The 25,172-nt window shown below is 39.5% G+C and overlaps 1 protein-coding gene across 6 annotated transcripts in view; it reads left to right on the top strand.

Annotated features, from left to right (window-relative positions):
• LOC116671533 (RNA binding protein fox-1 homolog 3-like) overlaps nt 1–25,172 on the top strand; it is a 751,379-nt gene that overhangs the window by 474,081 nt on the left and 252,126 nt on the right. For all 6 annotated transcript variants that reach the window (XM_032502899.1, XM_032502901.1, XM_032502896.1 and 3 more), the window contains exon 5: nt 12,746–12,867. In XM_032502899.1, coding sequence (XP_032358790.1) covers nt 12,746–12,867 — 122 coding nt within the window. The remainder of the gene's footprint in view (nt 1–12,745; nt 12,868–25,172) is intronic.

Here is a 25,172-nt window from a genome sequence, read left to right on the forward strand (position 1 = left end):
ACAGCTAATGTAAGTCTAAACTGTTTGTGAGCTTAACCTGTACTATACAGTAATTCCTCTACTGTGCGACAAGTTGCTTGGTTATGACACAATCGTTTGCCAATTTTTCAAAAACGTCTGTTATCTGTTTTTACATTGTCGTGTTTCTTTAGAAATATAACAACGGAAAAATAGAGTATTTACACGCATCAGATGTAAAGTTATTCAATGTCAAATGGAATGGTAACGGCGGGTGATAGCTTGGTAACATCAAAATGGCTCCATAGGAAGCTTTGCTTAGAGAGGAGAGGCGTACCCCCTTGTTGGCAACAGATGACGTCCCTTACATTCTAAAACCAGCCAATGGCAACTTGACAAGCTGAGTAGCAGGCGACGCCATCAGCTGGCTTGAGTCGAGCTAAGACAGGCCAGTTAAGACTGCTGCAACTTTTACCAGCAGTGTTCCTTTCTTTCTAAATCTTTGGTCTGAACTGGACTTTAGCTTACACTAACAACTAGCACAGGCTATTTCTTTTGCTTAACACAGAAGAAAGGCACACAATAACACAAACAAACAAACTGATTCAGACAGAAATTGACCAGCAACTTAGCAATCGAGGTAGCGTTAGAACAGAACTTTGTTTTCTACAAGGCAAAATTACTGTTTTGTCAGTGGAGTCTGGTGGCTTTAAGGGGAGCATAAATAAATGCTTCAGTTTCTAACCCGTTCTCACTCCCAACTCGTAAAATACTGATGCGTGGTCAGTGACTCTCAGCGTCAGATACCTTTTAGCGCCTGTATGGAAAGCTTGACCGTGACACTGTGAGAAGACTTATCATTAAGAGCGACAAGGGTAGCGAGTAAAAGTTTGAATAAGGAGGTTGGGTGGGGTGGTGGACGGGTCAAACAACACAGGACTTCCAACCAAGAGACCAATAGTTCTGACCCAAAGCATCAAAAGTGATGCCAAGAGTCCCTGCCAAAGCGTGTCTGAATATGACGCTAAAGCAGACTTTTTGCGTCAATAACAAACGCCAAAGGCACCTGGGATGAAGTGACAATGAATGAGAATGTGTTGCAGTTTTCTGACCATAAGGGTGGTCTGACGGCAAGGTAATGTGGTTAAAATATTCTAAATATAGCATATACTTAATTGGATACTTCCCACTACTTGAACTTTGCAGCACCAGCTGTCAGTTTGTTAGTCTTTTTAGCACTGCTATGAACCAATCAGGTTGCTTGATTTGAGCTTCCCATATTAAAAATGTACATAACCTATTTGGAATAAATTTGGCACTTATTGTGCTTGCATCCACCTACGCTGAGCCATGAATCGTTATTTAAAATCTTACATATAAACATGGTTACTATTTGACCACTCACTGCTAATAGCTTGTGTAAGTTGCATTCCTCATTCACACGTTCCTGTGACTTTGTCCATCTCCAGTAAGTATCTGTGTATGTCAGCCTGTGTCTTTGAGCTCTTCCCTGCCCCCCCCTCGCCTGGAAGAGTGTGTGCAATTATTTATATCTCAAATCTGGCATCAGGTTGCCTCCCCCTTTACCTCTGCCTCAATGGACTTTTGCAGATGCTGCCATGTACATACTTAATGGGGATGGGGGATGTTGGCCACTTTGTCTTGCCTAATCTAGGCGGTGGTAGGAGGGGGAGTGCTCAGGGACCTCTGGTCTGAATTGGGCCCTGTTGGGGCTCAAGGTTGTTGGTAGGGGATCAAATGGAATAAGACAGGAAGCAAGTGAGAGCTAACACAATAAACTAAAATGCTAATAAGAAGTAAGAAGGAGGGGATTAATTAAAAAAAACATGTTAGAGGAAAGATGGAGAAAACAAGGGGTACAAATTCAAGGAATGCTGAACAAAATGGGGAGAAGAGGAAAAGGGGGATAAGACAAAAAAAGACAGGAGGGGTTTGGTTTTAGATTAGGAAGTTTGAAAAATATAGAGTAAAGGACATAACGAATTGCAGAAGAGGAGAAGAAAGAAAACATGAGGGAAGTAAGATGTTGTGTACAAAAATTGAAGGTAGCTTTGTGGAGAAGACAGAAATAATGGAAAGAGAAAATAGAGGAGGGATGATTGAGCGGAAAGAATATACTTGAAGAAGAGGAAGAAAATAAAAGGAAGGTAGAGGTGAAACTTATGTTGGTAGTATTGCAATGGGAGAAAAGGCCAGGACAGTGCAATGGGAGAAAAGGCCAGGACAGTGCAAAGGCAGAAAAGTGGCAGGAGAAAAATAGGAGGGTTAGTAAAAAGCAGCAGTAACTACAAAGCAAAGAGTCAAGTGAACTGGAGACCTGAAGGTAAACTATAGCAAAGTGTATCAAGGATGTGAAATGATATCGAGAAAAATTCTTCACACACTCACATACTTGCACTCTGGATCTCATGTGGTATTGTCTGTAGGGGAATCAGCAGCAGTCCCAGGTAGCTGGTAGATGTGGCCTGGAGCCAGTGAAGGAGGATTCCTTATTGACAGGTAGAGGTGGGACAGGAGCATTTTCAAACCAGAAGCAACTATACACCTGGTATTATCATTATTAGTGTCAATGACAAACTTGCCACACAATTTGGTTTGCAGTGGATTGCCCCTGACTTCAGTTGCCGTACTCTAAGTTGGGGTTTTATTGTGAAGGGTAGAAATGGAAGAAGTGAAGCATGTTGTCACCATGGAGGTGTTATAATGTTTATAGGTTTTTACGAAGGGAGTTAATAATAGTGTGTTAGCTGTGTTAATTCAAGCTAATTAAGGTTGCGGAGCCTCTGTGTTTTTATCCAAAAGTTTGCACACATTAGCTCAGAGGGCTAACTTGGCTACTTTAAAATTCCTTCCTTTGAGACTGTTTATAGCCATACATAAAGTCCATCTGACGTATTGCACGTGCACATGCATACGTACAATAGCATGCTGCATGTAATATTATTGTGCATGGATGCTGCTTTCTTATGCCGTCTTTACATGCGACATCCCACTGCTGTCCACCCTGTGATAAGAATTGCATGCATGCAAAAATATGGCGTGCAAATTAGTTGTTTTTTTTTGTCCCATCTATTGCTTTAATGCGCTCTACGGACATTATGCAAATGTGTCAATACTGCTATATAGTAGAGCAACAACGTTGATCAGACACATTCCTGTCAAATTAAGGAGGGCGTTTTTGTGAAAAGTAAAAGAAAAACCCCATTTATCAGGTTTCTAAATGTTATTCTACAGGGGAAAATCATAGCAAAAACAATGACAGAATAATTAAAAAAAATTGTAATCACAATGTTTGTGGTTCTAATGTTAAGAAGCCCAAGTTAGTGACCTTTACTCTTTGAAGCAAGAGGAATTGTTTGCATAGGTTTTAGTGGGCTGTAGTGCTTCATATGTTAATTATGCATTGCATGCATAATATACCTACCATACATAAACGTGTATGCACACAGGCTTCCACTGTGCTTCAATAAGCAATAATAACTTCTTTCACTTTTTTATCAGTGCAGCACTATGCTAAATAAACATATAGTCAGGACTGCTGATATGTGTGCCAAGAAAGAGCAGCTTTATTAGGTTGCCGTTCACAGCGGTGTGTGGGTGTGCACGTGAGTGTGTTAATACTGGAGGGAAGGTTAGTGAGCATAATTGAATCATATTACTTCCTACACATGGCTTGTCAGGCCCTTTTTATGACTTGGAGTTAATCCGTAAGGATGCTTAACATTGATTTAGCCATGCATTGATAAGTTACGCCAGGATGCAGAATGTCAAAAAGCTCTCTGAACATTAATATCGCAAAACAAACATTTGGTATTAAAAAAGGAGGGTTACCTTAAACAACTCTTTGTCAACCACTGCAAAGCTGCTGTCTCAAAGCACAATGGACCCAAAAGCAAGACTCAGAGCAGAGGGTAAAAGGTAGTGGAGCTTTATTGTACTATTGTACAATCACAGACAAAGGTAAAATTGACAGGCAAAAGATGTGGTCAAAATACGGGCTGTGTACAAGGTGTACAAAAACACTATGAAGGTAACACGAGGGATAACGCTGGAGAGTAAGATACACAAGGTACCACAACAATCTGGCAAATGACAAAGGAAACAAGGTGAGTGTACAGTATATGCACTGGGACAGGGGCAGACGATTACACACAGGTGACACACATTCAGGAAGGGAAGGTAATAACTAGGGATGAGCCGAATACTCTGCTGAAACGAGTATCCGGTACGGATAAAGCACTTTTGCCGAGTACAAGTATAATACGAGTAATACGAGTCAATATCCGTGCTTGGATTGAATAAGTCTCCACTGACTGTGTCTCCATTCTGTGATAGGCTAGTCAAAGTGCTAGTCACAGCGCCTCTCCCCTACACTATTCTGTGATAGGCTAGTCCCAGCGCCCCTCCCTACACACAAAGATTCCTCCTGTTGTTGTGTCCCACCGGCCCTGCTCACACACGCTCAGGACACGGAGAAGTGAACAGCTCTCTTCTCAGGTCCGCGGGCTTTTCTGTTAACATTTAGGGTTTCTTCAGCTTCAGGTTTTGTTTTATACTTCGGTTCAAACTAGTACTTAGCAACCAGGAGACTTCTGGTAAGCGTGGGGTTTGTTCAGACATATTGCTTGGTAGAATGGGACTCGGGTTGCATAGCTGCCGTCTGAGTTTTTTTTGTTTTTTTAAACTGCCTGCTGGCTCTAACCAGTTTTTTTGAGTGTCTGAAACTTTCTTGCTGTGTTTTATAAAAATAAAATAAAAGGCAGTTGCGGTATAAATAAATAATATTACAAATTAAGTTACACACACAAACACATTCCAACCCCCCGCCCCCCCTCTCTCTCTGTTTCTCTCCTCTCTCTCTCTCTCTCTCTCTCTCTCTCTCTCTCTCTCTCTCTCTCTCTCTCTCTGTCTCTCTCTCTGTATCTCTTACTCACTCATAGACACACACACTTACACATACCTGTGAAAATAAAAAAGAACCCCACCCCAAAAAAATGATTAAGAGTTAAAAAAAAGTTATATTATTGAGTATGGAAACTCTTTTTCATTACAATTTACTTAATAATTGCAACCCATTGTTGTATTTATTGTTGCAAAACTTGTTATATACTGTAGGCCTATATAGTTCGTTTGTTACCATGACAACACCACTGGTCTAAAGCTCAATGCTGATGCTGTCACGGAAAGTTTTCTAATCAGCAATAAATATAACAATTTCTGATCAACCCATATCAATTGCATGCTTAAAATAACATACCGGTTAAAGTCCCGCCCATTTCAAGACAACCCGACCCACTTCCGGGTTGAATCTGACCACTTCCGGGTTGGGCCCCGCCCAGTCCGAGTACGGATACGGATACAGATAATTCATGTGGTAAACAGATACAGATACAGATACAGATAATGTTGTACTCGCTCATCCCTAGTAATAACACAGGCGGGAAGGCAGACAAAGATGGGAAGTGACCTGAAACAGAAAGTGAGTGACAAAATAAAACAGGAAGTCAGGGAAACAAACAAACCATGTACTAAGCGTGGGAACTGAATGTGACAGCTGCTGTCTAATAAACAAATGCAAAAGAAATACAGCAGAAGCACTAACCCAAACCTGCTCAGTCTCTCTTCATCTAAGCTCTTTTTGTGAGATTGTATCATATAATGCAAGATAGATTTGCACCAGATTTGTCTCTACAGTATGTGTTGCCTGTCTTACCTAAACATTCCTGAACATGTAATAACACCAGGTTTCCTAGTGCTTATGATTATATTAAACAATATTACAAGGCTGTGGATTCTGCAGAAAGTGTGTAAATCTCTGCTGTAGTTAGCTAAGATGCTGTCCTAGACACATTAGTCTCCAGATGACTGGCTGGTAATAGAAAACCAAAGCAGCTCATCCATGGGCTTTTATTGGCCTTTAAGATTTTCATCAGCAGTTATTAATAACAGTGCTGACCAATCCACTGCTTGGCTTGATGAGCTGTGAAGTCTTTATTGGCTCCTTTGGATTGCTTGATGAAGAGCGGAAGACATTTCGGTTTCTGCTCAGTGTGCTACTGTAGTAGAAATGGCTCTGGATCGGCTGTACTTTTAATATTTTAGGCATTTAGCTGACAACAGTATCCAAGGTGCTGCTGTGAGTGAGGCTGTAGAATGAGCTTTGGTCAGGACAACAACCTACTCATGAATGTCAGCAAGACTAAAGATATGATAGTGGACTTTGGGAAGAAGCAGGGAAGGAACTACACCCCACTTAATATCAACAGGTTCTCAGTGGAAAGGGTGGACAGCCGGGACGTCACTAGGATTGAAAGACAGGGGGTGCTTAATCCCCAGGGTATTTGTAAGTTGCGTTTGCAAAATCTTTGCACTCACATCTTTTGTTACTGTATTAGCACTACACTTATAACAACCAGTCAACAAACCAAGATGTTAACAAGTAAAAAGTGGCTGATATATCCTCTTCTTCCATTTCTACTCTGTTCAACAAAAGTTACTGTTATGTTAGCTTTTAGACACATCAAAGCTGCATGGGGGAATTTACTTTGGCCAGACTTTGCTCCAGATAAGTTCTTTTGTAAGCAATGACTTAATAAATTCTGTCTGCTCATGTCAATGTATGATAAAGTAATAGCATACTATATCTAAAGAAAGAAAAAGAAAAAAAATAGGCATCACTGCATACTTTATCATGTAGGCTTTTGATACGGATCCGATTTTAAGTGGTTACTGTGTAAATACAATAACCTGATGGCGGAAGGAATAGAAGCTTTGGAGTAATGATTAGTGTATTTACAGTATGTACTGTATGTAGTATTGCTTTTATTTTATTTTCACACGTGTATCTGTTGGCATGTGCTCATCTTTAGCCTACATTTAGGTAACATCTACATATTTATTTAATTTATCACAGCCATTGAATGCAGAAAGTTAAATTGGTTGTAATATAGCTACCATATATAATAAATATAATTAAATAATTTAGTTTAGGCTACGCATAGTGCCTAGACCTGCCAACAAATGCTTATTGTTAGAAGAAAACAAAATAATCCTAGACCACTGCTGACCTCAATCACACCGCCCCCCTTAGAATCAGCTGCCCTTCCAATCTCTTGCTTTTCTTTCTCTCTGCTGAAATATCTTCCAATATCCATATTATCTGCTCAATGAATTGAAGGCTACAACGGTGCAATAGCCTTAACAGGGACCCTATGACATTTAGTTTTCAGTGACACAACATTCTATGGGGATTGACATTGTTTTAGAATAGGCCTACTAGAGATAGGCTGTATAATTGGCAAAGAATAAAGAGTTGTGATTAGCTTGCTAAGTTAACAATTTCTTGTATTTTGCTCGTTCACTCTGGCTAGACTATAGTTTTCCATAGCAATCCAAAATATTCCCTTTCCTTTACCTCAAGAAATTGTAGCTAAGGGTAAGCAGGTAATTAAAAACATCTTACAATTTTACTCTGTATCACTTTGTGTAATTAATCTTCCTTTCACCATTAGCGTGTGTATCGGCGTGTGTGGGCGGGAGGGGGCATAGCAAGTTCAGACCAAAGAGTAGACGAAACAAGACAAGATGAATCCTCCAATTACTTGCAACGCTCTGAAAGCTGCCAGTTCACACCAATGCACCGAGACGGTGAAAGAATTTAAGGACACAAATTTGTACTGTACATAAATACATTTTCTTCCTTAAAATACAGGGAACATAAGTATACACACCCCTATGTTAAATTCCCATAGAGGCAGGCACATTTTTTATTTTTAAGGCCAGTTATTTAATGGATCCAAGATACTATCCATCCTGACAAAGTTCCCTTGGCCTTTGGAATTAAAATAACCCCCCCACATCATCACATACCCTTCACCATATCTAGAGATTTGCATGGTGTTATTTCAGTTAGCTTAATAGCTGATTTTTGATTTGCATTGAGAGATGATTTTATGGAAAGTTCCCCATGCCAATCTCTAGGTAGGGTGAAGGGTATGTGATGATATGGGGTTAGTTTAATTCCAAAGGCCAAGGGAACTTTGTCAGGATGCCAAGTATCCCGGATCCTTGAATATCATTCATATCCATGAATATATATATATACACAGAGCAAAACATGTTTTTACAATACTCTTGTCAAAAATGTTTTTCTGCCCCAAACGCAACCATTGGCTTGGCTGCACCCACCAAATCCATGTCATGCCTTGCTGTTGCTGGTCTCGTGGGATTTGCTGACCAATATGCTCCGGCAGTGTCTGTGCACTGGATCCCAGCTGTGCCCCTGTGTCAGGCATTGGCACGTTCAGGGTTACAATACAATATTTATCCAAAACAATTATTCATGTTACAGTTTTTTTTAATAGCTAAACGACGAATGGGCACAACTGGAGCCACATGTGCAAAACTCGAAATACAGTCTGAACAGCAGCTGTTCTTGTGGACTAAACTCTAGTTCATTTTCCATTACAGTTTTTCAAATGTTCAAATGCTTATACTCTGCTGTTGAAACTGGTAACCACACATTCAAAACAGAATGGATTTTACTCAGGTGCGTTTCAAACACTGCTGATTGCAATTTCAGCTGAAAGCGTTAGCAGGTGTCTTGTTTCAGACTTGTTAGGCTGTGTAAATATTGTATACAGTGAAAGCTTAGAAGCCTTTTTTGGAAATAAACAAACACTAAATGACTTCAAGAGAAAACAGTGAACATGCGAAAACTGTGAACAGGTAAAAGGGCAAAGATACAAATATGTCCTGGTAAGATGTCTGAGGTTACATGCACAGCTATAAAAAAAAAAAAAAAAAAACGTGAAAAACACTACAGTGAAACTGTGCACTTACTGTTTTCCAGAAAGTAATGGAGGTGGAAGCTATGGAAACCCCACATTCATTTGTATTGCAGGTGCATGGCAAGAGAAGACATTGTGCTGTGGCCTTATGCTGAGAGAAGCAGGATTAGCCCCACAGTTCTTTAGTGTTGTCGCCAAAGTAATTAAATAAATTACTACAGACAAAACTAAGTTAAGTTTTGAAAAATACAATAACACCCTTGAGAGTTTTTTTGAAATACTACATTGGTGAATGAGACACATTTAACATTTTATATATAAAGTTACTATAATATTTATTTCGAACAGCAACATTGAAAATTACATAAAATTATGTAAACTATGGCAAAAATTAAAGTCACTTAACCTATATATTTTAGATATAATATATGTTATATATATAATACTGTTGTGGTTTGGGGTTTTTGGTTGGGTTCGTTTTCCCTTTTTCATCGGCCTCCTTGTGTTTTTGTCTGTTTTCTCTCTGGTCTTATGTTGCTGGTCCTGTCTTGTGTTTCTCTGTACCTGTTTGTTCTACTTCCTGTTTTATTTTTTGTCAGTCAGCTTCCTGTCTTGTCTTGTCTAGTCCAGCTTTACTTTGTTTGTCTGATTGTCCTGCCCCGCCCTAATGTGATTCACCTGACGTCTCACCTGTTCCTCATGACCTCGTTACCTTTTGTATTTAACCCCAGTGTTTCCTTTGTCTCTTGTCAGATCATTCTGGTTCGTTCGCCTGTCTGCACGTCAAGTTGTCGCAGTATTCCTGTTATTGTTCCCGTTTCCCTGCTTGTGGTGATTATATGTTTTTTGTCCTTTTTGGATGCTTGCCTTTTAGCCTTGTTTTGGACATTTTAGTTCCTTTGAGGCTTTCTTGTGTTTTGGACATTAAACTCCTGTTTGCCCCCATCTGCCTGTCTGCCGTCCTCCTTTCTGCTTTTGGGTCCAATCCTCACTACCCCCTAACATAATACTATACAATGTTTTAGGAATTATAATAAACTAATTAAACTTGTTTCTTTTCTAAAATGTATTTATTTTTTGTGGGTCAGTACTTGTCAATAGTCTTTTTTTATAAAAATGTGCTACATCGGGAAGCATATTTAATTGTGTATGAGACTCATTTACATAGTTTTAAGATGACAGAATGATCTTTCCTCTTTAGTTGACTTCACATTTTGTTTGGGTGGAGGCTGATGATCCCATTAAAGTTCTGTTAAACTTTGATGAGGTTCATGATATCATTAGCTGAAAGGGTTCATACAGAGGCAGCCCAAACATCCTATTATTCTTAATGCTCCACTTTTCCAGTCTTATTACCAATGGGTAGGCCTTTTCCCAGCGGACAGGTTGACATTTGACAGTATGAATAGTACACGTGTAAATGATTAAGTGAGTAATGATTCTGATTAACTGCTTCAGTTCAGGGTCCTTGTATTGTTCATGCTGGCTCACTGTTACACTGTCACGACTTACTGAGACACTTAGACAGAGCCATTGTTAATGTTTTTTTCCTAGTATGACAAGTCAAAATATCTTCTGTGAAAAAGGACTATTTGCACATAGCATCTTTCTGGCAGCACATTCCCATGAAACTAGAGGCCTCTATGTGCTCTCTTGCTACGTTTTTATCCTTTTCCTTTCCTTCCTTTCTTTCCTTTCCTCTCATGATTTCTTTCCCCTTCTCTCTTTTGCTTAAAAACACACCACACACACACACACACACACACACACACACACACACACACACACACACACACTCCCGGTGGATTACGTTTTGGTGCTCAGAGCCTCCCGGGAATGGAAAGTGATAAATACTGGGAAGTGAGCTACTGCTTTGAGAGAGAGTGGTTCTGAACACAGAAGGAGAGGAGGCAATAAATTGGTCTGGAGTGGGAGTGTACTGGGCACATCCAAGTCTCTAAAGATGACAGAGGGTGTAGATGTGTGTATGTGAGTGTGTGTAAAAGAGAGGGCCTACTTTAGGACCTCAGGTCTCCAAACACATCCATATACCCAACCCATATTTTCTTTTCCTCCTGTCCTTCTCTTCTTTCCATCAGCATCAGGTGAGCCAAGTGGGGTAGCAGACTGAGCAGTAATCTCTCTGTCTTTCTCTCTCTCTTTCTCTCCAACACACACACACACACACACACACACACACGCACGCACTAACAACCCATAGGGTGTTGACTGGGAGGCAAGCCTAGCAGACACACACTTGCCAAAAAAACAGGCCAGAACCAAGCCAACAGGCCATAACCGTGGTGTGTGTTGTGTGTGTGTTGTGTGTGTGTGTGTGTGTTGTGTGTGTGTGTGTGTGTGTGTGTGTGTGTGTGTGTGTGTGTGTGTGTGTGTGTGTGTGTCTGTGTCTGTGTGCGTGCACCACACTACTTAGAGTATTGGAATGTAAGATAGGCCCATTATAAGTGGAACCAGGAGAAACCAGCCAAATCCAGATCATGGCACAGAGGAAGAGATGGTGCAGTGAGGAAAAGTGGGATCTGGCTGAAGTGTATTTCAGAAACCCCAGAGGAGATCTTAATTTACTTGCTTTCCTTATTTAGATCTCATAATTTACTGCCATACACTGCAATCACATTTAGTATTATGGGTTACACTGTATTTTACATCTGCAGGCTGACATCTATCCATTCAGTCAGTGGCCTGTAGCTCGTGGATGCTGCTCATCTCTCATGGTTGGCTAAATAGAGGCTGCACTTGCGCCAAGGTGTTCAAAGTGGCTTATTTGAACTCTAAATGGTTTATTTCTCATTAAAACATGTATTCCTTCAGGTAAATTACTGTTTTGTTGGTTCAGTCAGGAGAGGACCTTCTAATTGTATTTCAGTGTATTTTATTCCAAAGTAGCTTAACTGTGTTTAGTGTGTTAGAGGTTAATATGTAATCCAAAATTATGTAGGGTTATCAATGTCATATTAGGTGTCTAAATAGATAGCAGAGTCAAAGACATAAAGTCAGCTTTGCAGACATTGTGTTATCATTTTTTAAATTCTTTTCCTTTTTATACTCTTATAACAGCAGCTCTGACATCAACTGCAGGCTTTACTGCAGGCTAAACAGGTACTCATGGCTCTATGGGACACAAACAGTCCTGTGACCTACAAAGTTATAAAACATCTAATCTTGCCATCTCTGACTTGCTGATAAGCTTCTGTTTCCCTCATTTGTTGTATTCTACAGCAGTGGGAAGTCCAATTTTTTTGCATTTTTATTTAATAAGGCAAAGGATAAAGGCCACTATAAACACAGACTATATAATGAAAATGCTAGACTTAATTTTATGAAAAGTAATTGTTTGTTTGTCTGATAATTTAGGAAAAGTATTGTGAAAGCAAACTGTTATAAGATTAGATGAGAGCAAACTTTACTGATTCACAGTAAGTCTTTTGAGCAGTAATATTTAAATTATTCAGTAAGAAAGAATACATGTTGGTAAGTATTTAAATACATGAAAATGGCATGAACATTGACAGTAGTAAAAGTCCTGAATGCTGATAAGAATTATATAGCTTCAATTCAAATACATCTTCAGTGTCTTACAAGCACTATACCAACAATAAGTGAAGAAGTGAGGTAGGATACAGAGGAACAAAGGGAATTCTAAAGAAGCAAAAGAAGTGAAACAGTAAGCCATAGCGAGGGGGTGTTGAAAAGGGACAAAAGTGTTAAAAAGGGACCAAGAGACCAAAAGAAAGATAAACAGAAAAGAAAGAATAGGCAGAGAGAAAAGAAAATGAGAAGAAGGGAAGGAATTTATTAAGGAGATATACTGGTTGTGAATGTGAACACCGTTGTTTACACGTCTGTTTTATTAGCAGTCTCTCACTGTTTGAAATATACGTACAGTATATACTGTATGTTTTATAATTTCCATTGATGGTGTACAGTGGTAAAATATGACTTGTGTTGTTTTTCAGAAACCAAGCCAGGAAGTGGTCTGTGCAAACCAGGAACCATTGCACTGTTTGGTAACGTGGTGTACAGCGGACTGCTCAACGAGCACTTTTGGCATTTTGGGGTTCCCCTCGTCACCAGACTGGTCAGTTCCTCCTGGCTTTTCCTCATTTAACTTGTCTTCCTAGCTTGTCTTACTAGATGTCATTATTCCCTATGCTCTATCTTTTTGCTTTAGCTGTTGGCTTGATGGGTGTTCTCTCAACCACACACACACACACACACACACACACACACACACACACACAGTGTAATTCTAACCCTAATCCTTAAACCAAGTCTTAACCCTCAAACACCCATTTAACATTTTGGCCCCACAAAGCTGTCGGGACCCCACAAGTATACTGGACACACACACACACACACACACACACACACACACACACAAACACTTATATTTCTGTCTGTCTTTGTGGTTTGGTTTACAATAGTACTAAGTAGTCCATGTTATGTGAATACATAAATTACATTAATGAAGTGTTTTAGAAAATATTGTAAAGTTGATAGAGGTTTCATTCATTAGCAAGACATCACCTAAAACCAAAATTGGTGTAATTGGTTTGCACCAGCTAAAGTACTATAGGCTAGATTTTGTTGTAGTAGGCTTAAAATTTCTGAAATGTGCCTCTTTCTGGGGGTGTTGAACAGATGTATGGCGCTCTTCTGGGTTATGGCTGGAGGCTGAAAGCTTTGTTTCTGTTTGTTTTTTACCCGCCCTATGAATAATGGATTGGGTTCTAGCATTAACACAAACTAATGCAATATTTGTTGTATTTCAATTAACTTTGAATTAGGCTGTAATCTCTTCCATGTCACTTGTTGATTGCATGGCTCTGTTTTATTGAACTGCTGATAAATGTTACATTTGATAGATATCGATGTTGTCTTCCCGTCAGGATACAGCTGAGGGTATTTGCTGGCTCAGTTTGATCACTCGCCCGTGAGTTTGTGAGACATAAACACATCCAGATGTGTCAGCTGATTTTGGTTCATGGGAAAATAATTGTTCTTTGCTTTGTTTGTATATATTTTTGTAAATATTTTAAATTCAAACAATTTATCACTGTTTGGAAATTGGAAACCAGATGTACTGTCAAATATTGAAGAGTAGCTTTCAGATGGTGTACTGGGAAATGTACAATATTTATTTTCAACATGGTGAATATTTAAACTGAAAATACCTATACAGCTGATATAATCAAAAATTATTATAAGCTACCTTGGCCATGTTTTATTTACAGTGATGCTTCATGACACACACACACACACACACACATATACACACACACACACACACGTACACACACGTACACACAGCTATTTTAAATGATTCAGGGCATTGGAGTGTCATGGAGTTGGAGCTCTATAACAAAGATACCGGAGTTAACAGCGGGTGTGTCCAAAGAGTAAGGTTATACTGTGCTGGCATTAACTTTTTTAATGACAAACTTGTTTGATTTAGCCTGTTATTGATAATGATGATGATGCTGTTCCTATTTGTTCTGTTTATATTGTTCCTGCATGAAAACCACCATGTTGAATCAAAGCATCATACTGTTCCTACATTGTTAACTAAACATACCAAATCAACTAGCATACATTTACGTTTGTATTACATGATCAGTTGCTTTGTTCTTTGTTCCCTGGCTTCGAACACATCACCCTGGAAGCCCTGGTCTCTCATAACGTGCATCTTCAGGATTCAATTTCTTACCAGTTGGCACTTGCAACCCCTTTGGTCCTCACTCGTGAGCCTTTTAGGATTGTGTCTTGACTCCAGGCAGTATTTGAAATACAGGGGAAAGATGTGAGCAACCCAGAAAGCCTCTTGTTTACTGTGTGTTGTTTTTTTATTGTTTCTAGGTCGAGGGTGGTTAAAAAAACATTGCACCAGTGAATACTTTTGTTTTTCTTTGATGACCCTGGCTTAATATTCTCTGTATCAAATGAAATGTATTGATTGTATATTTTTGTTGGTAGGCAGGCACATTCATGTATGCGTGTGCATGTGTAAAGTACCTCCCACCCCCGAAAAATTTGACTCCCGCAAAAAACATGTTGTAATTTGAACAATGACCACACAGGTGTTGTAAACCGGAGGGTTAGGGAAAGATAATTCAGTTCACCACCTTACACTGAAGTCAAATTTTGACAGCATGACATTTATTTGTAACAGAGTACTTCTACTGTAGAATTACAACCTTTACTCATATAAACAATCTAAAAACATGCATGAAGTCCTCTGAGTCTCTGGGGAAGCTTTGTCAAATATATATAGAAAATAACTCAGAAATGTGGTCAGGGACTTGGAGACAAAATTTACAACCAAAAGTCTGTGTCACACACTGGGGACATCGATATACATGGAGGTTGTAAGAAAAAAATAGCCTGGGCACCTAGGTAGCTCAACCTAGTAGAACGCACGCTTCAGCGTCTTCAGCTGTCCTGTAAAAATAAAGGCCTAAAACAACCAAAAAATATTCTATAACTAAAAAATAAGTCTCAAGTTGCATTAAGGGAAATGTAGGATCCTGTGTCTCAGCCTCACCTACTTCAATGTTGACTATTATTTTTATATGTATTTATTTGTTTTATTCATAAATTATGTTTCATGAGCTCCTTAAACTTTATAAGAGTTAGGTACTTAATCACTAGAGGGTTCCTTTCAAAAGTGAAAGCCCAATATACAGTATATCTTATAATATTCACACCTTGCCTCCAAGTTAATATAAAACTCTTCTAGTTGTATTCTATTGTAGGAGTCAGAAGGCTTTTTTTCTCTTTTAAGCCACTGACGTATCCCTTTATCTAAGGACGCGTTACTAATGTGTTAATTGAGCAAATTGAAAATGAATAAAGACAGATTAGGAGACGGACAGAGAGTGCGACAGCTGCACAGCACTCGCTCCACTGAGTTTATTGTGCACCAAGAACTGATGATGAAGGCAACTGCCTTAACACTAGGAAATATGTAAATGTGTGTGTGTGTATGTGTGTGTGTGTGTGTGTGTGTGTGTGTGTGTGTGTGTGTGTGTGTGTGTGTGTGTGTGTGTGTGTGTGTTGTGTGTGGTCAGTATGTACACTGTGCATGTGTATCTGAGCGTGATCCATGTCTGGCAGTTCCTAGTGGGCTAAGAAAAGACACATTGGTTCTTTGATACGCTTCTTTTTTCTTTTTCTTTTTTCGTCAAACATTTTTCCACTTATGTTTGTATGTATCTTGTGATATTCTGTATTTTTTTTTTTTTTTTACTAGTACAGTGCTTGTTCAAAATGTGTTTGGGAAAAGGCCGATTGCTTCTTGTAGCATTCTCCAGAACAAAATTTAACCTCAAAATTACTTTCAAAAGGACTCAAAAGCACTTAATATGCAACCAGCCTTCTACTGACTTACAGTGTTCTTTTATTTCAGAGGAAAACATCATGCTGCGACATTTAGAACGGGGCAGATTCGGAAATTAATTACAAAACATCACAATTAAAATGTGGAGAAAGCCGCGGCAGTGGTGCCGCTGCAAAATAGCCTCGGGATGGAACTTGTTTTGGTAGAATATTTGTACATTCCAAAGTTGTTTTAGTTGTGCAACAGAAAACTCAGATTGGACACATAGTCTAGCTAGCTGTCTAGATTTACCCTGCACAGATCTGAGGACCAGTTAAACATAGTCTGAGTTTAGAATGCCATCACAACAAAAGTAGAAGGTGGCGGACATTTAGCTGAAAAGAGGGACATCTGGCGGATTTTCTGGGAGCACCGGAACAATCCTGGAACGTCGTGGATATAGACTATTATTAGAGACTATTATCAAACATACATGCAGTGCTCTTACTTACCTTATCCTTGACAATTAGTCTAATCTCTCCATAAGGAGCCTGGCAATATTTCTCCCCTTTTCCTCACTTAACAGGCGGAAGGTACATGTCAACCCGGTCTCACGCTAGTTTGTGAAGTAGTCACGTTATTTTGATTTATATTTTTCTTTTTTATTTTGTGTACATTTCACGAACTGCCATGACACTGGGGGACGCAACAATGGGGAAATGAAACGCCACGCGTGGGACGGTGACAAAACCTTGCGCCGGGACACGATCTGCAGTCTCTGTGGCACGCAACAACGGGGAAATGAAACGCCACACGCCGGGCACAACTACGGGACGTGGTTATGAAAAAAAGGACGAGGAAAGGAACCGTCACAAGCAGGTCATGCCGACAACATTGGGATGGTTGTGGTCAGGAAAAGAATAGGGAAGGAACTACACGTGGGACGCAATCCCCGGTCTCTGGGGTGAAAGCCCTGTGTTGTTTGAGCTCTCCACCATCGCAACCAACCTCCCTGTGTGGATTTTCGGCTTTTTAATTCTACTCGCTACCGTAATCGTTCTGTGATCACGAAATAGGCTTGTCATTACGATACATGATTTCAAAATTTGTAATCAACACATGAAAATAACAACATTAACGTGACCTGTACACAGATCAATAGATTAAATAACGTGACCGTTTCACAAACTGCCATGAGACTGGGCTGTACGTGTAGGGTTTACCGAGGGGTTGAGTGCTGTATAGAAGACTTACAGCAGCCTCATTGTGTGTGTGTGTGGTGTGTGTGTGTGTGTGTGTGTGTGTGTGTGTGTGTGTGTGTGTCTCTCTGCATGTTTTTGGGACAAGAATATTGACTCATTATAAAATATACTTCTGAAAAGCATTTTCCAGCGTTCTAAACCATGATCTGAACCAGAGAATGCAACTCATGGTTTAAACATGTTGATAACGTATGCAGTTTGGTTAGGTGTTGGCATAAAAACTATGTGGTTATGTTTAGGCACGGAAGGGAATTAGTCAGGTTTAGAAAAAGACTGTAGTTTAAGTTCAAATCAATGTAGCTGCTACGTAACTACACTTAGGGTTACGCATGTGACGCAGAAAATTACATTGTTCCATTTGTTCAGTTTGTTACAAAAAGAGGTATAAACAATAATGCTCATTTTTATTTTCCATCAGGACATAAACCCCGGTCTCCTGGGTTAAAATTCTGTGTTTGTTTGACCCATCCACCACCCCAATCCACTTCCTCCTTATGTTGAATTTTGAGGTCTTCTTACTTCCTGCTAGCGTCCGTCATAATTACTACGCACACTAGATGGGGCCGCCACTATAAAGATATATATGAGCCACAATTGCTGCTTGAACAAACAACTTATGTGGCTATTTAGGGGAGGAGAGTCTCTTTAGATGGATTGTATAGACACACACACCAATGTAGTATTTTATGTCTCTAAGTGCTTAAAATGTCAGTGTCAGCTAGTGTGTTATTTATCATTTCATTCTTCTGATTGGTTAGTTTTTACATAACATGGCTCCTAAATTTCTGAAACCGTCAGAATTTTGACACATCCTGTGTTTAGTCTCTCTGAATCAGCCTCACAGTGATATCTAGCACCAGTGTTTCCTGTCACATATTTTTTGCATGGTCTTCTTCTGTTGATTATGTGCCTTGAACAAACACTTTACCCCATTCCCTCCTTTTTCTTTGCCTCTGTCCCAAAGAGAAGCCAGTATTGTTCCCAGATATGCCCAAGGTACTTTAGAGGAAAAGAAAGAAAGGGGGAATACCAATATGCTCACTAACACACCGGTTATTAAGATACATACTGGTACAAATGCACAATAAGAGGGCAAAGCAAACAGTGATGGAGCCAAAGCAGCCTGCTGAGTTCTTCCAGGTAAAAGATTGCTTGGTGTGCCTGGCAGCAAACAGCGAGTCAATGCGAGGAACTCCTGTAGTAGGATTGAGATCAGGTGGAGCTGGCAACACTGCTCTCTGAAAATGTGATAGAGGGCTGCTGACAGCACAGAAAGCCAGACTGTAAGCACCAGACTGAGGGGGCTCATCCAGGAGAGTTTAAATATGTGTATGTGTGCACACGTTGCTGCATTCCAAAAATCCCACTGCAAAATTCCCAGCCCATAGGTTGTAATTATAACCTTTCTGCATTCAACTGAATTGCCATTGTTGCTTCAGATTGTAATAATCAGTGTGAAATAGTGAATTAAGATGTTATGCCTTGTGAGTATGCAGATTTGTTGCCCATGCTGTTTAGTTTGTTTTTAGGAAATTTCTGATATTCTTCAGATTTTCTTTGAAATATTCACACTATTTCTTTTTCAATTTAGTAACTAATAATTTTGTTTGTTTGGATCCCCTTTACAGCAGCTATTCTTTCTGGGGTCCATATACTACACTGTGACAATACAAATAAAAACTGCTTAAACACAATGACATAATGATTATTACAATTTCAACTTAAATGGACATTCACTGAATAAGAACATGAATATTCATATCAATCAAAAAATACAACATTAAAGACAATATAGCCTCAAGCGGCAATTCGCAGGTTCAAACCTTTTTTCTCAATTTCAAAGAAATTTCACACATGTAGTTCAACGTTGTTATAAAACATATCCTGCAAGCTTTGTAACGATTGGACAAACGGTGCACTGTTTAAAATGCTGAAACTGATTTGTCAATAACGTTTATTTTCAATTCAGCGAAATATGTAGCTCAGTCCAGCTCACGGCAATTTGAGAAGACGACCAACACAAAATCAATTGCCATTAAAGCAGCAAGCTGCGATTCCAAACTCAAATCTTGATTTGTGTCATTCCACGTCCAGGTATTGTGCATTTAAAGCGCCCCCTAGTGGTCGAAGTTTTGTGTTGACTCGACAAACATTTAGTAATTTCTAGCCTGATTTGCGCTATATCCCCTGCACTTTGTTTGCATTTAATTTCAATTGAATAACTTTAAAAGGCATGGAAGTATTATTGGACTATCCTAGGTTTGGTGAGATTGGAAAAGAAAGTGATTTGAAGAAATTGTGAAGCCACTCACCTACCACTTTTAGCACCCCTAGTGGTGAAAAAAAACGGGGGTAGCCGAAAAATTTTGGAGAAATTTTAATTGTTTTATTTTTTCCCCTGTTTTTTTTTTTATTAAAAAAGAAAAAGGGAAATTTTTAAAAAGATGAATAAATACTCATTTAAATCTTTCTAGACTCTGCATTTATTTTGTTAGGGGGTGATCCAGAAAAAAAAATAAAAAAAAGGATTTTTTTAAATGTGAACCATTCTTTTTTAAATTTAATCTTTACAATGTTTTGGGGAGGAAATTTTGGTAAAATAGGGGGGGTTGAGGGACCAGTTTATATAATAATCCAACCAGGTAAGTGAAGGCAATGATGAATGTTGTTACTCTAAATTTCGGTTGTGGTCGATAGGGGGCCCAGCTCGTTTTTTTATAAATTTGTCAACCTGCATTCCGGCACTACAACAAACCCTAGTACCCAGATCAATAAATCGGGGGAAATGACCTAAAGCACGAACTTCTGTAGTAGATTATTTCTTGTTTGGCTTTGGGGCTCCTAAACGAAACTTAGTTGGGACGACAGACCCCCTTTTTTTTCTTATGCTAACTATATTATTTGGCCTGGGGGTAGCACTTTCTGCTTGTTTCTTTAGGCAAACTATATAGCTATGCCTGCTGTAGCTTCACTGACTACCCCTCCAAACTATGCGCATCACTGTGTCAACAGCAACTGCTGCCTACAGTACTTTTCTACACACGGAGAGCCTCACTTCCCATGACAAACCACGTCGGACTAAGGTCACATACACACCCTGCCCACATGGCTACCTGTCTTAAAGGGGAAGTGTTGGGCAGTAATAAACATGAAAAAGGAGAACGGTGAATTGATTTTCTATCAAGCAGTAAAAAGCTTTTAGCGTAAACATCGCAACGTCTTGCAATTTGACTATTGCGCATGCGCACATCGCAATGTCAATGCTAAAACACAATATCGTTCAGTGCTAGTGTCGGGGTATATCTGGGGCACTTATCTGAACTTATCTGACCATACCCTGTGAGTTTTGTGATGACTGGCCTTAAGGTTGGTGATTTGTGTTCATTTATGTCCAGAGCCACGCCCTTTCAAAGTTCATTGGTCAATAACTTGAAAAGTAATTGAGATATGGACATGCTTTACACAACTTTTAATAGGCTTGATCCATAGATGATTCACTGAAAATGTGGTGGCAATCAAACCTACGGTGTAGGCGGACCTTAATGGTCCTTGAGACTTTTTTTTAGAGCACATTAAGCTGCACCTGTGTGCGGAATTTCAAGTAAATTGTACTTACAGTGTGGGTGGAGTGTCTTTCAAACCATGTGGCCGATTGGGTTCATATTTCTATAGCAGCACATGCACACCATTTCCAGTTATTTCCCTAAGTTTCATGTTTCTAACCCATTTCAGCTCACCGGAATTTGAGCTGTCACGTTAGACAACAAATTAATAATAACTAAAACATACCAACATAGAAGGGTTCTACTGCTTCTCAGTTTGAACCCTAACAAGACACAGGCAAGCATACAAATTGACAACACAATAATTGGAAATAATTGTCTGTGTATATTTTGCATCAAAACTACTCATTCAGGCAGCAATGCAACTTTGCAACAGGTTCCAATAAAAGTTTTGAATATTCACGCCAGCTCATCTACCATTGTCAGTGGGACAGTTTGAGGTCCTTCTGGGGATGCTGCTTAAGAGAGAGAGAGAATGCGAGGGGAGATGCGGTGTAAACAGATGAGAGAGAGCAATCGGAACAGAGGAGTGTTAACGTTTAAGCGCTTTAGATAGCAAGTGAATGTACAGTAACTAGAGTCTGCAGTTTGAGCACAAATAAATGTTGCAGCTCCTCAATAACAACGATGAGGTGTCCTGTCTTGTTTACCCGGCTGTTGAGTGGAGTGAGGGGGGGTTATCTTTGGAGACTCCAGCCCCCGTCTACCCCTAAATTGTATTTTACGGCACAACAAAATTAAACTTCAGAAAGTCTCTTTTCTGAAAATGTTTTTTTTAATAATATATATAAAACTAACATTTTCTTGAATAATCTGTGAGGAAGTGAGGGAATTGTATGCACATATTGCTTTATTTAAACCAGACCAAAATGGCAGAACTTGGTGGAAAGATTACACTCCCATTGTCTGACTTGAAGAGCTGGACCAGTGTTTTTTATTGATTTGATGGCAGAAGGCAGTAGGTGCAGCTTTTGCGCTTTTATTTTTTAGGGGCGGATCTGACGTTTTCTGCCCCAAACACAGGGTTAATGATTTATCAAACAGTTGCAGCAGGATTTCTCTCTTAAGGGAGGATTGTGCAAATAATAGGAGACATGTTTACAGAGATGGATTATATTCTGCTGGATGTACTAAAGTCACAAAATTTGCCATGGTTAGATTTGCAGGAAAGATTTTCTGTTTCTGAAAAGCAAGCATAAACATTGAGCAGATGGGATTTACAGAAGCCACAAGGAGGGCTGCAGTTGGGGAAGATAATGCATTAAATATAGATTTGTATGTAGCTAAAAAACTATTATTTAAAAAAAGAATGAAGCAATAAAGCATGATTTTTATTCATGAACACAATATTGATTATTGTAACGTACAACAAATTATGCGTTCATGAAATTTAAAGTTGACTACCAACAAACTTAAATCCCTAAAAGCTGCAATAAAAGTTTTCCTTCTATTGTTAAGTGTGTGCTTGGTTGCATTTACCTCAGTATTGACATCCATAGGAAACCCATCGCCACCTCCACTTGCTCATATTGTGTTCAATTTCTACTCAGAAGCTGGATCAAAGTTGGAAACTTGCCCCCTAACCTCGGATTTTTGAGCTCGGAACTCGGACAACCACTGAAAACCCTGAGCTAAATATTATACAACAGTTGTAAAAGCTGTAGTAACATACAGAAATAAGCATTTCTGTCCTATTTGTGTCGTACACAGTGCTGCCCATCTTCCATCTGTGGACATGTTCCTACGCTGTTGGTATGCACAAATAACAGTCATACATATTATATAAACTGGCATTGCTAACAATAGTTAGCTGGCTAGAGCTAATGAAAACAATAAAAATCTGATTTGTAAATGGAACACATTCAACTCGGGTGTGAAGTCATTCCCTGCTTCGGCTTACGAGTTCCGGGGTTAATCGTATTAGTCAGTGTATCAGTAACAGCTGTTTTCTCTTGTGGTTTTGACCAAAGCAAATATTTTGAAATCCAGATCACTTGTCATTTCTTTCAGAGCTTAGGGACTTTATAAAAATCCCACTGCTAAACTTTGCCCATTAGCTTTCCTTTAGTAGCGGAATGTATCTGGAGGACATCCCAGGTGCAGTCCAGGAGCTGACTGAGCAATGAGCAACATGCAGATTGAAAACCCCACCACACATTTGTGCAACATCTTCTCATTAACTGGCCAGAGATGGCAAAAGTACTCACTTCCCATACTCAAGTAGAAGTACTATAAGTAAAATACTCTGGTAAAAGTAGAAGTACTGATTTAACTTCTTTCTGCAAGTAAAAGTAACAAAGTACCGGGTTGGCAATTTACTTAAAGTATAAAAGTAAAAGCAGTCTTGCGAATGAAACAAACAACAAATAGCTTGCAAGATGCATTTACCCCTATGTGTTTTTTCAAATTTGATGATGAATTCTTGAAAGCCAGCAGTTTGTGGTGTTTGTTGGTACAATTTGCAGCACGTTTGCCAGGAGTCATTTTTGATGCCTACTATCTCAAACATTTCTCTCAGTTAAAGCCGATGATGATTGGGAATGTCTTGCTGCTTCTCTGACAAATCTCTGGGATCTCGTTTTTCTTCATTTTCAATCGTGACTCCGTCCATACTATTATGTGCTAACGTTACCGCCATCAAGCTGCAATTATTTGCCGCAAACGAATACCGCAGAATCTTGTAGTGGAAAATGTAAATGTGTTGTATTTATATAGCGCTTTTCTAGTCTTAACGACTACTCAAAGCGCTTTTACATCTACAGGAAACATTCACCATTCACACACATTCATACACTGTGGCCGAGGCTGCCTTACAAGGTGCCACCTGCTCATCAGATAAACACTCACACACATTCACACTCCGATGCGCAGCACCGGGGGCAATTCGGGGTTCAGTGTCTTGCCCAAGGACACTTCAACGTGGGACTGTAGGGCCAGGGATAGAACCACCAACCTTCCAATTGGCAGGCAACCGCTCTACCACTGAGCCACAGCCGTAGTGGTGCAGAAGTGTAACGCATATTCCCACCCAATTAAACTGAATTTGTATGATGACACAAAATATAACAACGGTAACTCCACTGAAATGATTTGAAACTAAAGTAATGAGCCATTTTTGTAAAATGTATGGAGTAGAAAGTACCAATATTCATGGTAAAATGAAAGGAGTAAAAGTAAAAAGTTGGCACAAAAATAAACAGTAAAGTAAAAAATATCAGAAAAATCTACTTGAGTACAATAACAAAGTATTTGTACTTTGTTAATTCCCATCGCTGACTCTGGCCCTGTGTGTTTTGGGGGTACTGCACTGGACAGTCCAACACAGTGTTAAACATTATGTTGACCATTAAGAGTTCAACATGTTATACACAGAAAGACATCTTCAGTGACTGGATCAGACTGTTCTTTAGCAAAGAGGCAAAGCTTCCTAATAAGGCACTCTTTATGAAAGATTTACAAGGTAATAGTTAATAAATCATTTACTGATGCTTTGTAGGTGAGTTATAAGCCTTTAATTTAGAAAAGAACTTTTGGGTTGGCTTACTGAATATTTCCATAAAAGTCTGGGTCACTTAACCAAATATGATAGGATGCACACATCATGGAGACATTTCACCTGAAAGGTCAAGGGCCCTATCTTGCACCCGGCGCAGCATAGCCCAAAGCCCGACGCAAGACCGTGCGCTTGGATCGTTAAAATAGGGCCCCAAGACAGCATTCTCTCTGTAATTAGTTCATACTCTATACATATGTGTGTTGACTGACCTGGTGTTGCTTCTCTCCTCCTAGACCCCGACAACACCCACCACCAGTCTGTCGTCTTTTTTTGCATTAGCTCACTCACATGCAGAGTTTGGACTAACTTATTCATGACCCAGACCTGAAATAGCATGACGCCCATATTTGATAGGAAAATGTTCTCTTTTGAATGGTAGTTGCTAGGGAAAAAAGAGAGACGCCAACCCGTCTCTGAGTTCTTGGTTGTCTCAGAGGGAGGAGTGAAGGAGACCGAGAGCTGAGGTTGCACACCAGGCATGCATACATGTATGTAAATGGCCTCATTTCATGCAAGTCTTAAAAACCAATTTCAGCACAAATGGCTGCAGATAAATTGGTATTCATAATCTACTTTAACTATGAATTAGTTCATTATTTTTTTACATTGGTAAATGTCAAACTTGAGACATTTGCCAACGGAGGGTGTGGGCATGGTTCTGTCCACATGGTTTGTGTTGTAAGGCTT

This window comes from Etheostoma spectabile, chromosome 21, assembly GCF_008692095.1.
Source record: "Etheostoma spectabile isolate EspeVRDwgs_2016 chromosome 21, UIUC_Espe_1.0, whole genome shotgun sequence".
NCBI lineage: Eukaryota > Metazoa > Chordata > Actinopteri > Perciformes > Percidae > Etheostoma > Etheostoma spectabile.